Raw genomic sequence first — 14061 nt, 5'->3', positions numbered from 1 at the left:
AAACTTTGGAATTTCAAAAACACTTGATTAAGAAAGAAAAGGTAATAGAGAAGTGCCATTAATTAATTCATTCATTGAAAGTTCACAGAATGCTAAAAAAAAAACCCCACAAAAAACAAAAACACAAAATTCATAGAGTTCTGACTATTTGCAGCATTGTGGTGATTACTCAGGAAAACACCAAGACAATTAAAATATGGTCCATGCCAGTCAAGCAATTAGAGCAAAGCAAAGGAATTAAAACATGTCCACAAATAAAATATGAGATTTAATATTCCCTTTAAAATTTGTTGTAAACACTAGAGACTATTTCTATAACATGAGAATTTGTCTTAGAAGAAATTAATCATATGATCTTATTTTAAAGCCACAAGCTCTGAGGCAGGTACTCTGGATTTTCAACCACATCTTGTCAACATTTTGATGTACAGAAAATCACTAAACTTCTTTGGCCACACTTTTAATCTCTCCCTACAAAGATTTTGCCTATAATAACTAACATAATTATCAGTGAGGATACAAGTCCATGAAATAATGCAATTTGGAAATTACTTTGCAGAACATTTAAAAAGTATTAAACTAATTAAGAATAAATTATAAAATTATGGGGTTGGGTTTTTTTTGTTCATTTACACTGAATGAATTGTGCCAAGTCAAATTATAATTCCCTCATTTTCTCTATCACAAAACCTTACTTCATCAGTGGAAAAATTTTTCAGGGATTCCTGGATGGCTTAGTCAGTTAGACATCCAACTCTTGATTTGGGTTCTGAACTGAGGGTGGCTCTCCTTGACATTCTCTCCCTCTCCTTTACACCTTCTCTCTGCCCCTTCCCCTGCTTGTGCTTGCTCTCTCTCTCTCTAATATAAATAAATAAATCTTAAAAAAAAAGAAAGTTAGTTTTTCAGTTCAACAATGAGTCTACGTAATCCAAATATTTTTCTTTTCAAAATAATTTCAAGATACATTAGAGAACAATTCCTTCAGTTGTTCATTTAATGTTTGATATACTAGCATTTCATAAGTGATTCCATTAAAAAACATACTACAGATTACATTATATATTATATTATATATATCACCTAGAATCACATAGATTGACATATATTACATACCTACATATATATGTGATAAATATATATCTATTCTCTAGAGAAACAGAACCAATATAGATAGATATCCAAAGATATATATATATATATATTATATATTTATACATATATAAATCGTATTTTCTGAGTGCCCATCTGTTGTTGGTACTGGGAATACTGCAGAGACTAAAACCCCCTCTTCACAGAGCCCATAATGAACAAATAGATAGATGTATGTGTGTGTGTATATATAGATAAATAGTTGTTTGTTTGTTTTTTTTCTTTCAGGGAAAAGTACTATGAAGAAAAATTAATGATGACAAATGGGGAAGGATATTCTGTGATAGGGAAGAGCCTTCGATTTTTAATGGCGTGATTAGAGAGGGCCTCTTTGAGATGTAATGTTTGAGCAAAGATCAAAGGAGTTTAGGAGTGAGGAATTAGAGTGTTACAGGAGAAGAAACAGCTATAATAAGAACTCTAGGCATGTTTTTGTTTAGTATGAACTAGAGACAGGAAGAAAGTATAAGCAGAAGACAGTGGGCAGGTGGGAGAGTAATGGGAAAGGATAAGTGTGATGTAGGGTACAGATCACACAGAGTTTGGGTATCACAGAAAAGGTTCTTGCTTTTACTTTGAATGAGATAAGAAGTCCTTGTAAGGTTTTAAGCAGAGATGTGACATGATCTGTTTCACATTTTAAGATAATCATTCTGGCTGAGCTGAGGCTTGGGGAGTGGAGTTTTGAGGGGAAAAAAAGAGAGGCCATTTTGGAAACCAATGTAATAATTCAGACTAAATGGTCTTGTACTTGGTCAGCAAAAGTGGAGGTGGTGAGAAGAGGTTGTTTTCTGGATATATTTTGAAAACAGAGGCAACAAGATATCCTTATGGATTGGATATATGATATGACAAGAAAAAAAAAAAAGAATTCGGGAGGACTCCAGGGTTTTTTGATTTGAACTACTTGAATAATGAAGTTACCTTTTACTGTAGTGAAGAAGATGATAGAACAAGTTAATTGGGAAGGTAAAACAAGGAGTGGGATTTTGTATGTATTAAGTTTGAGTGCTTTATAAACATTTGCTGAGGCTTCCCTGACCTCCTTATTTTCTAGGACAATGAGAACTCTGACCTGATATAGATATTTGGAAGCTCAGAGGCATCTGCAGTGGCTGGAGACATGTATAATCCACAGAATACTGGCCTCTGTGCTCAGAGGGAGTCTGTGTGTCCCTCTTCCCTTTCTCTCTGTCCCTCTTGCTCATTCTCACTCTCTCTCTAAAATAAATAAATAAAATCTTTTTAAAAATTAGAGAAAATTTACTGAAAAAAGCCTCCCAATTCATATTCTTAATCTCTTAATTAAAAAAACACTTTATTGCTAAAAAATGCTAACTGTCACCTGAACTTTCACCTCATAAGTTGTAATCATTGATCACAGATCACCATAACAAACATAATAGTGAAAATGTTTGAAATATTTCAAATATTTCAAGGATTACCAAGATGCGATACAGAAACAGTGAGTGAGCAAATGCTGTTGAAAAAATGGTGCTGATAGACTTGTTTGACACAGAGCTGCCACAAACCTTCAATTTGTAAGAAAATGCAGTATTTGTAAAGTGCAGTAAAGTGAAGCACAATAAAATAAGGTATGCCTCTACCTGGCTTTTTAACTTATTTTTTACAATCCTTATTATATTTTTTATGCCATGTCCTGTAATTCCTATTGATATCCCAACTTTTATTATTGACCAAACTGAAAATAAAGCAAAAATAGGGAAAACAGAGAGTCATAGGGTAAAATGAGAGGTATTTACTTGCAGTCAACCCACAATAAAAGCAGGATAGTCTTTAATTCTTTAATCTCTAAGAAAAGAGAGAACTCAAAGAAAAATAAGAAAACAACATATTACCCTGGCAAATAGAAACAGTTAAGTTAAGTGATACTTTTGATACTGTTTCTTGAAATAGTTCAAAGGTGATGTATGGTCCGAGAAGGATGATTTAAAAACAACTTAACTGGGCTGACACCAACAAATACTAAGGGTGTTGTGGAATCTCTGATGTGAACTGCATAGGAATTAGGCCTTGCTATGCAGTGTTTAAGAAACATATGCTTAATAAATATTCATTAGTTTCTAGGAAGGATTTTCCACAGCTAACACGTCATAGACGTATAAAATGTTAGAGTTGAAGTTAACCTATTTATTATCTCATTTAATTCACATTTGTCCAACAAACATGAATTGGGTACCTAGTGTGTGTCAAGTACTATGCTCATCATTGAGTATTCAAGGTAGTATGTATTCTTTCCATACCTAGAAGAAAGTCACTAATCAATAGAATATGTTATAATAAAAGTGTGTAAAAGGTGTAGAAAGAGCTAACTCTTAACTCTGCCTGAGACACTCAGGGAAGGCTTCATTTGGGGGATGAGATTTGAGTTGCTCTTGACATTTGGTAAACTACTTTTCATCAGTTGGAAAAGCTGACCAAGATTATTTTGGTATTGAAAAAATCTAAGTAAGGGCAAAAGAAAAAGTATAAATTATAAAAGTATGAAAGTATTAAAAAACCCAAAATATAGGGAGATAAATTAATAATATTGTTAACTTCTAAATTAATCCAAACTGCATTTGATGCATTGATATCTTCTACAAAACCCTCAACAAATGGTGCTCTGATTATTTTGTAAGAATTTAGGCATATCTAGTAACTGTAAATTTCATGAACCAAAATATATAGATTTGAGAAGAGATATTTTACGACACAGAAACAAAGTAATTACAATGAGTAATATTTTTTTTTACCATGTCTAAAAGTGAGGAATAACAACAAACAAGGAAAACATCAACTACTTTGAGCAAAACAAGAAACCTCTATGATTATCTATTCCAACCACCAACACGAGGTTTAACTTACTGCCCTCCCTAAAAACTTCCTGCAATACTATCCATCAAGTATACCTACCCCCTGTGATTGTCCTATCTGCTTTAGCTTGTACCAGGAAACATAATTTTATACTCTGTTTAAAGACTGGCATTGTTGGTCTTCTGTTTCTTTCTTCCTTTCTTTTTTTTTGGTCTTTTGTGTTTCTATGTGGATTAAAGACACAGACATTTTCAAATTCCCAGAAGTAACTGGAGAGAACAGAGGTGTAATATTTTCCCCACAAAAGGTGAATCTTCTATATTTACTCATGTAATTTGATGCAATAGCACTATGATGGTCAATAAAAACATCTGACTGTTTTCTATGAAAATTAAATATTTTACAAAATTGATGTTTATAGAGTAAATGCACAAAGTTAGTTTTCTATCATTTTAAAGCAATTCAAATGGAATTTTGAAAAAATATTTGTTGAAGTTTATGTGTGTGAAAAGAATCTATTGCATATACATAGTACACAATAACAAAATAAATTACTCAGTATATTTACTTATTGAATTCTATAGTAAGGGAATATATGAAAAAAAAAAAAGGATTTCTTAAGGTCTAGGTGCCTAACTTCAAGTTATGACTACCAGATTTAGAACATATTAAAAAATTTTTAAGTATCTGCAATACCACCCTAATAGCTTTAAAATATATTTTATAAAGTTTTAAAGATATCTCTAAAACATCTAATAAATAGAATATGAATAATGGTTATGATCTTGTGGCTTGTAAGCAAATGAGCACATAATAGTTTTGGCACTAAAACATTTGAGTAGGGAATGTTGATAGAATATCCAGGTGGTTGTCATCCTATACACAAAAAGGAAGAAGGAAGTTTTGGGGAGTTCTATTTTATTTAATATAACATTAAATAAAAATTATTATGCACTGACACATACACACAGAGTTAATTTGGATACGTAAATAAACTCACAGAAGTAAATTTTATATTAAATTAAAGAGAAAGAGTACATCATGGCATCTATCACTATAAAGTTGCATTTTTTAAGTGACTGAGAGTTGATTTTGAAAAAAAGTTATAAATAAGTTCTGCTCATGGGAGAAAAAAAACTATGAATGAATAAATGAATGGGAAAATGAATAAATGAATCAGTGAACAAATAAGCGTTAACACAGAACTATCAAGAATCCTCTAGAGTAGTGATATGAGGAGCTCTGCAGGCTCCTTCTCTGTAAAAACAACCAAAACTATTAGAAATTACCTTTAAAAAACAGCCATTCGAAGTTTTTGGAAGTTGTCCAAAGGGCAATCTCCATAAGAATAGTAAGAGTCTGTGGCATTTGAGTTATAACCCACTCCCTTCCTTCTCACCAACCAGCTCAGCAAGACTGAAATTCTATTCTAGGTGGATACAGCCCAGAATGTAGGCTTTCTCTCCCACCACCCCAAGTTCCCAGGCAAGGGATATAGTATCTACCCTAAAAGGGAGGGCCACCAGCATTTCTCGTCCCCCATTCTGGCTCTATGTTGCAGAAGCTCTATTCCAGGCAAGTGTAATTGAGTGGTCAGGGGTTCCCTCCCTTTACACATTTCCCAGTTGTAGGACTGAAGCTCTATGCAGGTGTGGCAGGCCCAGATTACTGGACCTTAATCACCTATGTCCTAGCTTGCTCATAGGACAGAGGCTCTGTTCCAGGAAAAGTAAGAACAAAGTTTGCTGACTTCATCCAGTGCCACACTCAGAGCAGGAATATCTATATGAGAGAAGCAGGCTTCTGTCCCTACCTCCAGATAAGTAGTATCTCCAGAGTAGTAGTACAGAGGTTCTGACAAGGGGAGGAAGAGCTCTGTAGCTTTCCCTGAGGGAAATGATTTTATTTGGAACAGATGCTAGAAAAGTTCAAGCATAGCAGCACTGTTAAAAACAATGGTACTGAGCCACAAGGAGGAGGCTGATAGTTCTATGAGAGCAGCAAGTGAAACAATACACAAACTGGAAGTTTAATAGAGAGAACTAGGGAAACAGATAGGAAGACCCTGGAATTGGAGCAGGATTTAAAGACTGCTCCAAGGATTTAAAGACCAACACAAGCAGAATAGCTGAAAGCTTAACAGGGAGACCAGGACAAGAGAGAAAAAAAGACAGCTGGTTAAAAACACTATTAACCCTGATGGGGAGAAGGTCAGGGTGATGTGTACATTTCCAAAGCTGTGCCCATGTGTGCTAATATAAGAGGTTACACACTTCAGGGGAAACATGTCTTACTGAAATAGTACTGCTAACTCATTAAACAAATAATGAAGAAAGCAAACAAACAAAAAGCCCCAGGAGTGGGGACAGGGATCACACACAGATTTGCTACAATGTGTTATCAGAAATGACCAGTAATGAACTATAAATTAAGAGACATGCAAAGAAACAGTAATGTGTGACTCATTAACGAAGAAAAACAAAACAGGCAACAGAACCCTCCCCTTTGAGAGGGCCTAGGTGATGGAAATATCGAAGACATTAAATGAGCTATTACTAATATGTTCAAAGAATCAAGGGAATTCTAACAATGTGTCATCAAATAAAGAAGATATATTAAGACATATAAATTATTAAAAACCAAAATGATTCTGGAATTGAAAAGTACAGTAACCAAGATAAAAAAAATCATTACAGGGGCTGAACATAATATTTAAGGTGGCAGAAAAAAGGATCAGTAAACTTAAAGATAGATCAATAGTGATTATGCAATCTGATGAAAAGGGAGAAAAACATAAAGAAAAATGTTCAGAACCTCAGAGAGATGTGAACTACCATTAGGTGAACCAACATACATATAATAGGAGTGGCCATCAGAAGGAGAGAAAGGGACAGGAAAAAAAAAAAATCAAAACAATAAAGGCTGAAAAACTTCCATATGGTGGAAAACATTAAACTACAACCACAAACTCAATGAACCAAACTGGGAGGAACACAAAGAGATCCATAACCAGACATATACACATGATAACAAATGTTGAAATCTGGGAAAGATAAATGCTTGAAAGTAGCAAGAGAATAACTGCTCATGTACATGAGCTACTTAATAAGATTAACAACTGACTTCCAATAAGAACAATGGAGGTCTGAGACACTGGAATGATATATCTGAAGTGCTGTTGAAAGAAGTAAAACAAGCTGCCAACCAAGATTCTTACATCTAGCAAAATTTTCAAACACTGAAGGGGAAATAAAGGCATTCTTAGATAAACAAAAGCTATTCAAAACAAAAGTATTCATTGCTAGAAGACTTGCTTTAAAGAAATACTAAAGGAAATTGTTAAAGCTGGAAGTGACACCAGACAATAATATGAACTCACAGGAAAAAACAAAAAAACTGATAAAGAAAATTATATACGTAATTATAAAAGTATTATTTCATATTTCTTCTTCTTTATCTTAAGTGATTTTTAAAAATAATATAAAACAATATTAATATACTAGTATTGTTAAACCTGCAACATATGGAAATCAAATATACTTGGCAATAACAGCACAAAGGAAGTGGGTGAAAGTAATGTTGCATTGGGCTAAGAAAGGACACCAGATGGTAACTTGAATCCACAGGAAGAAATGAAGAAAATCAAAAATAGTAAATAAGAATATTATATAACAAATCCTATAAATAAATACTTGCTCTTATTTCTTCTCTCAGCTTCATTTAAATACATAAGTTTATACAATTATATAAAGTAATAAATTCTAAAAATGAATTATTACATTTTTAACATATATAGACAAAATTTATTAAAGTAATAGCACAAAAAAGGGGATGGGGAACTGAGCAATATAGAATTAATACTGATATCTGTTACTGTAATTAAGGTAGTGTTAAAGTAGATTCGTGTAAGTTAAGAGGTACTTTGGAAACCCTAGAGCCACTAAGAAAATAACTCAGAAAATATATTGAAAAAAAAATCACTGAAATAATTAAAACAGGACTAGAAAATACTTGTTTAATACAGAAGAAAGCAGTAAAGGAGGAATGGAGGAACAAAAAATGAAATACAAAAAAAGGAAAATAAGAGACAAATATAATCATGTTGATTATAATATTAAATATGAATGAATTAAAAATCCAAACACCAGGCAGAGATTGTCAGACTGTTTTTGAAATAAATAAATAAATGAATGAATGAATAGGACCTAAGTATATGCTATTAATATATGAGACACAAGTTAGATTCAAAGATAAAAGTAGGTAAAATTAAAAGAATGTCAAAAGATATACCATGTAAACAGCAACCATAGAGATCTAGAGCAGCTTTACTAATATCAGACAAAAATAGGCTTTGTTTGTGACTAATACTATACTCTTCACTACTGGTAGCAATAATAGGGAATCTATTTGTTAATGAAATCTGTTGGAAGGCAGACATCAGGGATATAATAAAAGTTGGGTGGCGGATGATGGACAATCTTCTTACTTTGTCTTTATGCCTTTCTGTTTACATGCTACTAAAATCTCACATCAGTCAAGAAAATATCTTGTCCACAAAGAAGAATAGTCCTTTTCATTCTGGGCTTCAGTTTGGCTGTTAATTTTGGACCTATGCTGAAGCTGCTAGTTCTTTCCGCATATTTAAAAAAGTCTTTTCAACTGGCAATAAAAAAAATCTCTTACTTGTGTGTACTCTAGGGATAAGTCTAGACAGATAGATATTAGATTCTAAGGTATCTTAAATTTAACAGTGCTCCTGTTCTGATTCATACATATTAGTAAGTACTTTATTCTAACATAAGGGACATAAAGAATCCCTTGAGAAGAAAGAAACTGAACTTCTAATACTTGGAATATGCTAGCCATTTAAGAAAAAAACTTTCTCAAGAAATTGCCAACTTGGAAGCATTTTCATGTGAGAATAAAAATCCACATAATCAAAGTGAATCTTTGGAGCTATCATACCAGTTTAATAATCTGCACTTAGAAACAGGTTCATAAAAATCACAATGAGATAACTACATCACTTCACATGAAACATGATGGCTTAAACAAACAAACAAAACAAAACAAAACAAAACAGAGAATAACCAGTATTGATGCGTGTGGAAAACTGGAACCCTTACACATTGCTGTGCTGCTGTTAGGGAAAAGTTTGTCAGTTCTTCAAAATGTAAACCACAGAACTATTCAATGACTCAGTAACTCAACTTTTAAGTATATAAACAAGTATATATTTAAGTATATAATATATGTGTGTATATATATAATATATATATTTAAGTATATACATTAAGTTTATATATTTAAGTATATAGACAAGAAATTTGACAACTTGTGTTTACAAAAACCAGGGAATTCACCCATGGTTTAGTCTTTAGCTTTGTGAAAATTGTTTCTACCACACCCCTTTCCCTTATAGTACAAGGGATGATCTTTTCCTATACTCTAGTGGAACTCCCTTTGTCCTACTATGCATAACACTGATTTGTGAAATTGTAATTTCCTGAAACAAGATTTATAATATGTATATTATATATATTTATATAATTAATATAAATATATTTATCTATTTATATATTTATGCATTAAATAATGATTTGGGGATGGAACAAAGCCAGGACTACAAAATTCCTAATGATTACTGAATATTAGCAAACATTAGTAATGCTAAGTGTAAGAAATTAAGATTCCATGCCCCAAGGGGTGCCCTCATTAGGTTAAATGTTTGACTCGATCTCAGCTCAGGTCTTGATCTCAGGATTTTGAGTTCAAGCCCCACACTGGGCTCCACACTCACTTTAAAAAAAAAAAAAAATCTGTACCCTTGAAAAGTTGTGTAACAGCTTCTTAAAACAAATTTGGAATAAAAAACCTTACAACTTTCTGAATTATCTAAGACAACAGTTATTATTTTTTTTAAAAGATTTTATTTATGGGGCATCTGGGTGGCTTAGTTAAGTGGTTAAGTGTCTGCCTTTGGCTCAGGTGGTGATCCTAGAGTCTTGGGATCCAGCCCTGCATTTGGCTCCTCTTCAGCGGGGAGCCTGCTTCTCCCTCTCCCTCTGCTGCTACTCCTGCTTGTGTACTGACTCACATGTGTTCTCTGTCAAATAAATAAATAAAATCTTTAAATAATAAAATAAAATTTAAAAAAGATTTTATTTATTTATTCATGAGAGACAGAGAGAGGGAGGCAGAGGCAGAGGGAGAAACAGGCTCCCCATGGAGCAGGGAGCCTGATGTGGGACTTTATCCAAGGACCCTGGGATCATGACCTAAGCCAAAGTCAGACGCTTACCCAAGTGAGCCACTCAGGTGCCCCTAACACAATAGTTTTTACAACTTGATGTGTTGTTCCCCTATAGGATAAGCACAACACATTAAGAAATACCTTGAGAAATCTAATCAACTAAATTGCTTAATGATAGCTTTCCTCTTGGTACATCCTAACATTTCTTTATTGATATGTTTGTCTATATGTCTACATTTTAAAACTTTAATTTAGGCCTATATTATCTTTCTGGGAAGACTCTCTAAGAGAACATTGTTGCAGAAAAAGCCATCATCAAAGCATCTAAAAAAAGAAAGAAAGAGAAAGAAAGAAACAAAGAAAGAAAGAAAGAAAGACTGAGAACAGGAAAGTGAGCCCAGGCAAACTCTAACATTCACTTTTTCAAAAGAGTGAATCAAGGTTGAAACTTATGATCATATGCTTTGTCATGCTATGGACTAAATTTGGAAAACTCTTAGAAGATTATTTTATGCTAAAAATAAATATTTAATACAATCATGCAAATCATTTTTAATGCAGTTGATCTTATGAACTTTCTTGTTTTTATCTAACCCCAGTAATAGGAAAAAAAATCATCATTTTGGTATTGAAGATCAGAGTCTGTGAGGGCAAAATTCTTTATGCTATTAAGAACCAATTATCCCAAAGATAGCACTTTATGATAAGGCCAGTTCCAAACTCTGTTGCCACTGCCCTGTTCTATCCAAACCCTACCTTTTATAAACTTTTTTCTACAAAAACATACTTCTTCACTAACATATCATTTATCATGATTTCTAAACACAAGTGCTAATGAAAAGCTGTAAGAAACCAGTTTAAAAAATCATGACTCTGTAAACATAGTACCTCGCTAATTATTATCTTAATATATAAAAGCATTTTTTAAAACATTATGTTTAAAAGGTAGGCATGTGCAGGTTTCAAGATTTGGAAAGAATGAGAAAATGGTAGGGTTCTGTCTTTCATGCTATTGGTGACATTTATTATAAAACACTCTTAGCTTATAAAACCTGACATTTTTGGTGAATATAAAGATTAACCAGAAGTGTGGCAAGTTCATTTTTAGTTGCTATATTTATAAAACAATTCCACTCACCCAACCAAAGCAGAAATATTGATGAAAATTTATGGGAAATCCCAAAGGAATCTTATTTGGAGAATTCAAAAAGGCTGATTTACCAAGAGCAAAGTGTTCATATTATCAAAGGAGTTACCTAAATTCCATACTCCAGCATGAATCAGAGAGTAGAAAAGAAAATCGAAAGCAATTTAAACAGACTGTGGAGAATTTTGCACTATCCCTATATATTTAGGTATGGAAGAGGGCTTTCAGTGAAATAAATAACTATAATCTTATCTATGAAAGTATGCACTTATATAAAATACTCTCCTATTATGAGCTATTACATGTGTCAGTTGCAAAGTGATTATGACAGCCATTTTCCTTATAAGCAACTACACAATCCTTCAAGTAATTATGAGAGGTGATTTAGGTTAAGAGTGAAGTTTTAAAATAAAATCCTGTCAACCTGCAAAAATTATGATCATTAATACTTTTTGCTGGACTTAATAAAAGACATATTTATATGTCAGCTATAGCTATCCTTAGGTCTTCCTATCATACACATTAGTATTTTAGTCATATTTATTCACCAATTTAATAGACTAAGCAGAATTCATTATATTGATCAAGATGTAGATTGCTTTTAGAAAAGTTTTATTCACCCTTATTCCTCTTTCTTTTCCACTCACACCAATTCATACACACCTATAAATTATAATTTCTTTACCAAAACCAAAAGATTTCAGAGGAATAAGGAAGAAACCATCAAGCACTTTGTTTACTATTCAATTATTCTCTTTAGCGCGACTAAAACAAAATCTGGTTTCAGTTTCCTTGGACTAGAAAGGCAATTCCTTGAACAACTTCAGTAAGCTAAAAAAGATTTTAATGAAATTATGACAAAGTACTTAAAAATAAGTGGTAGATCTGAGCATTTTAATTAATATAAGGAAAATAACTGAAAGTGATTATATTGTATAGGTCTTTCCACTCCATTTTCAGCCTGAGAACCACAAAATGCACCTGAATTCTCATTACACAGTCAGTAATCATAACAAGCACAAATAACCTACCATTATGGGAAGTGCTGCCAAAAAGGGACAATGAGTCTGGCCAGCCCTAGAGGAGCACGTGCAGTCTTATACTACCAGGTCTCTAAAGCACCAGCATTATTATTTACTTAAATTTTTATTCTTTAAAGGAATGTAAAATTATCTACATTTGAAATGCACACTCACTCAAAGTAATATTCATGAAACCAGAAGTGTGATATTCTAGTTCTATATTTTTTCTAATACAGTATATTAATGCATTAAAACAGTAGCCCCTAGGATGATCTCATATGCCACCAATGGTACAGGCAAACACATTGAGTGAAAACAAATTATCCTATATAATTTTCAACCTGATTTCTTTCTCCAAGAAAAAAACTGATAAACAAATATTAGCAACAAGATTAAAAAGACAGATTAATGTTCAGTTTTATGTCATACTTGCTATATGTATGCACTACAGCGCATCATTTAAACTTTAAAACAGCTGAACAAAGGCAGCTGAGTTGATATATTGAACCCAAAATATTCATTGCCTCAGTCTCGTATTGGGAAATTACCGAGCTTTGAGGAAATTGTAATTTACACCAAATGAAACCATATAGTTTGTTTACAAAAGACAGGTTGACTGAAGGTTCTGCTCGGATCCTATCTTTGTAAGTTCAGCCTCTGTGGTACCTATAGCTGATAAGAGTGAAATGTGACCTTTCCCTACCCTAGGGAGGGATTTCTATGCATGAGAAAGGGAAAAAAGGGGCAAAATGTGGTTCAATAGGACAACTCTGCCACTTGTGTTCTATAGAATAATCTTTTTATTTTGAGCTTTTGATTATAATTTGATTCATTCTTGCCACTTAATCAGTACATTCAATTCCTTCTGCAATAAATTTTCAAATCACCTGCCTATGCATCTACTGAGTGCTGAGAAAGGTACAACCTACTGGAGTCTATTGTCCCACTGAGTTTATTCCTTATTGTAGATGGAATCATCACCAAAACTCAGAAAGCTGAGAGGACAAATTGGTTCATAATGATTGAAATTATATTAAAATATCACTGTTCCCATGAACTCAAACTACCCAGATTTACCTACTAATATAAAACTCTGCAATGCTCCTAGATGTTCATTTTATTTATTTTTTTTCCATGAGAACTAGGAATGACTTTTTCCTAGTATATAATTTCTTTGTGAAATTATAGTGACTAACAAGACTAGGTGAAACATTCACTTAATAAAGTTTACAACATTATAATAACAAATGATAGAAAAGAAAGCATGGATTCTAACCACTTTGTCCTCCTTTGGGAAAGCATCCAAGGAAGCAGAGGAAAAACAGGAAAAAAAAAAGAGAAAAACAAAAATAAGGCATATATTAGTAAACAGATTTTAAGAAAAAGATGATATATTATTTTTAAAGTGTTAAAACACAGGTATTTTAAAAAGTAAATGTTTACCTTTCCCCAAAATACTCATTGTTCAAAGCTTTCATTGAAAATGCACATATACAGATCCTGCTAGAGCAGAAACAAAAATTGGGCACTATAATTTCCAAAATTTTTAGAACTTGGATTATTGCATCTATATTTAAAACATTATTCAGAAAGAAATCCTAATTCACTATTATATTTAGTCTTCCTATTACTGAAAAGACATTTTATTAAAATGCATAAAATTATGTGAA

General features: G+C 32.7%; 1 protein-coding gene across 3 annotated transcripts in view; it reads right to left on the bottom strand.

The window, feature by feature from the left end:
- Window positions 1-13604: 13604 nt before the first annotated feature.
- LOC308345041 (regulating synaptic membrane exocytosis protein 1-like) overlaps window positions 13605-14061 on the bottom strand; it is a gene marked incomplete at both ends in the record, with an annotated part of 201700 nt that continues 201243 nt past the window's right edge. For all 3 annotated transcript variants that reach the window (XM_080806966.1, XM_080806967.1, XM_080806968.1), the window contains one exon: window positions 13605-13679. In XM_080806966.1, coding sequence (XP_080663092.1) covers window positions 13605-13679 — 75 coding nt within the window. The remainder of the gene's footprint in view (window positions 13680-14061) is intronic.

Source organism: Martes martes (assembly GCF_963455335.1).
Source record: "Martes martes genome assembly, chromosome: 6".
Lineage (NCBI taxonomy): Eukaryota > Metazoa > Chordata > Mammalia > Carnivora > Mustelidae > Martes > Martes martes.
The sequence above is the reverse complement of the archived record's forward strand: the minus strand, read 5'-3'. Positions and strand labels throughout refer to the sequence as shown.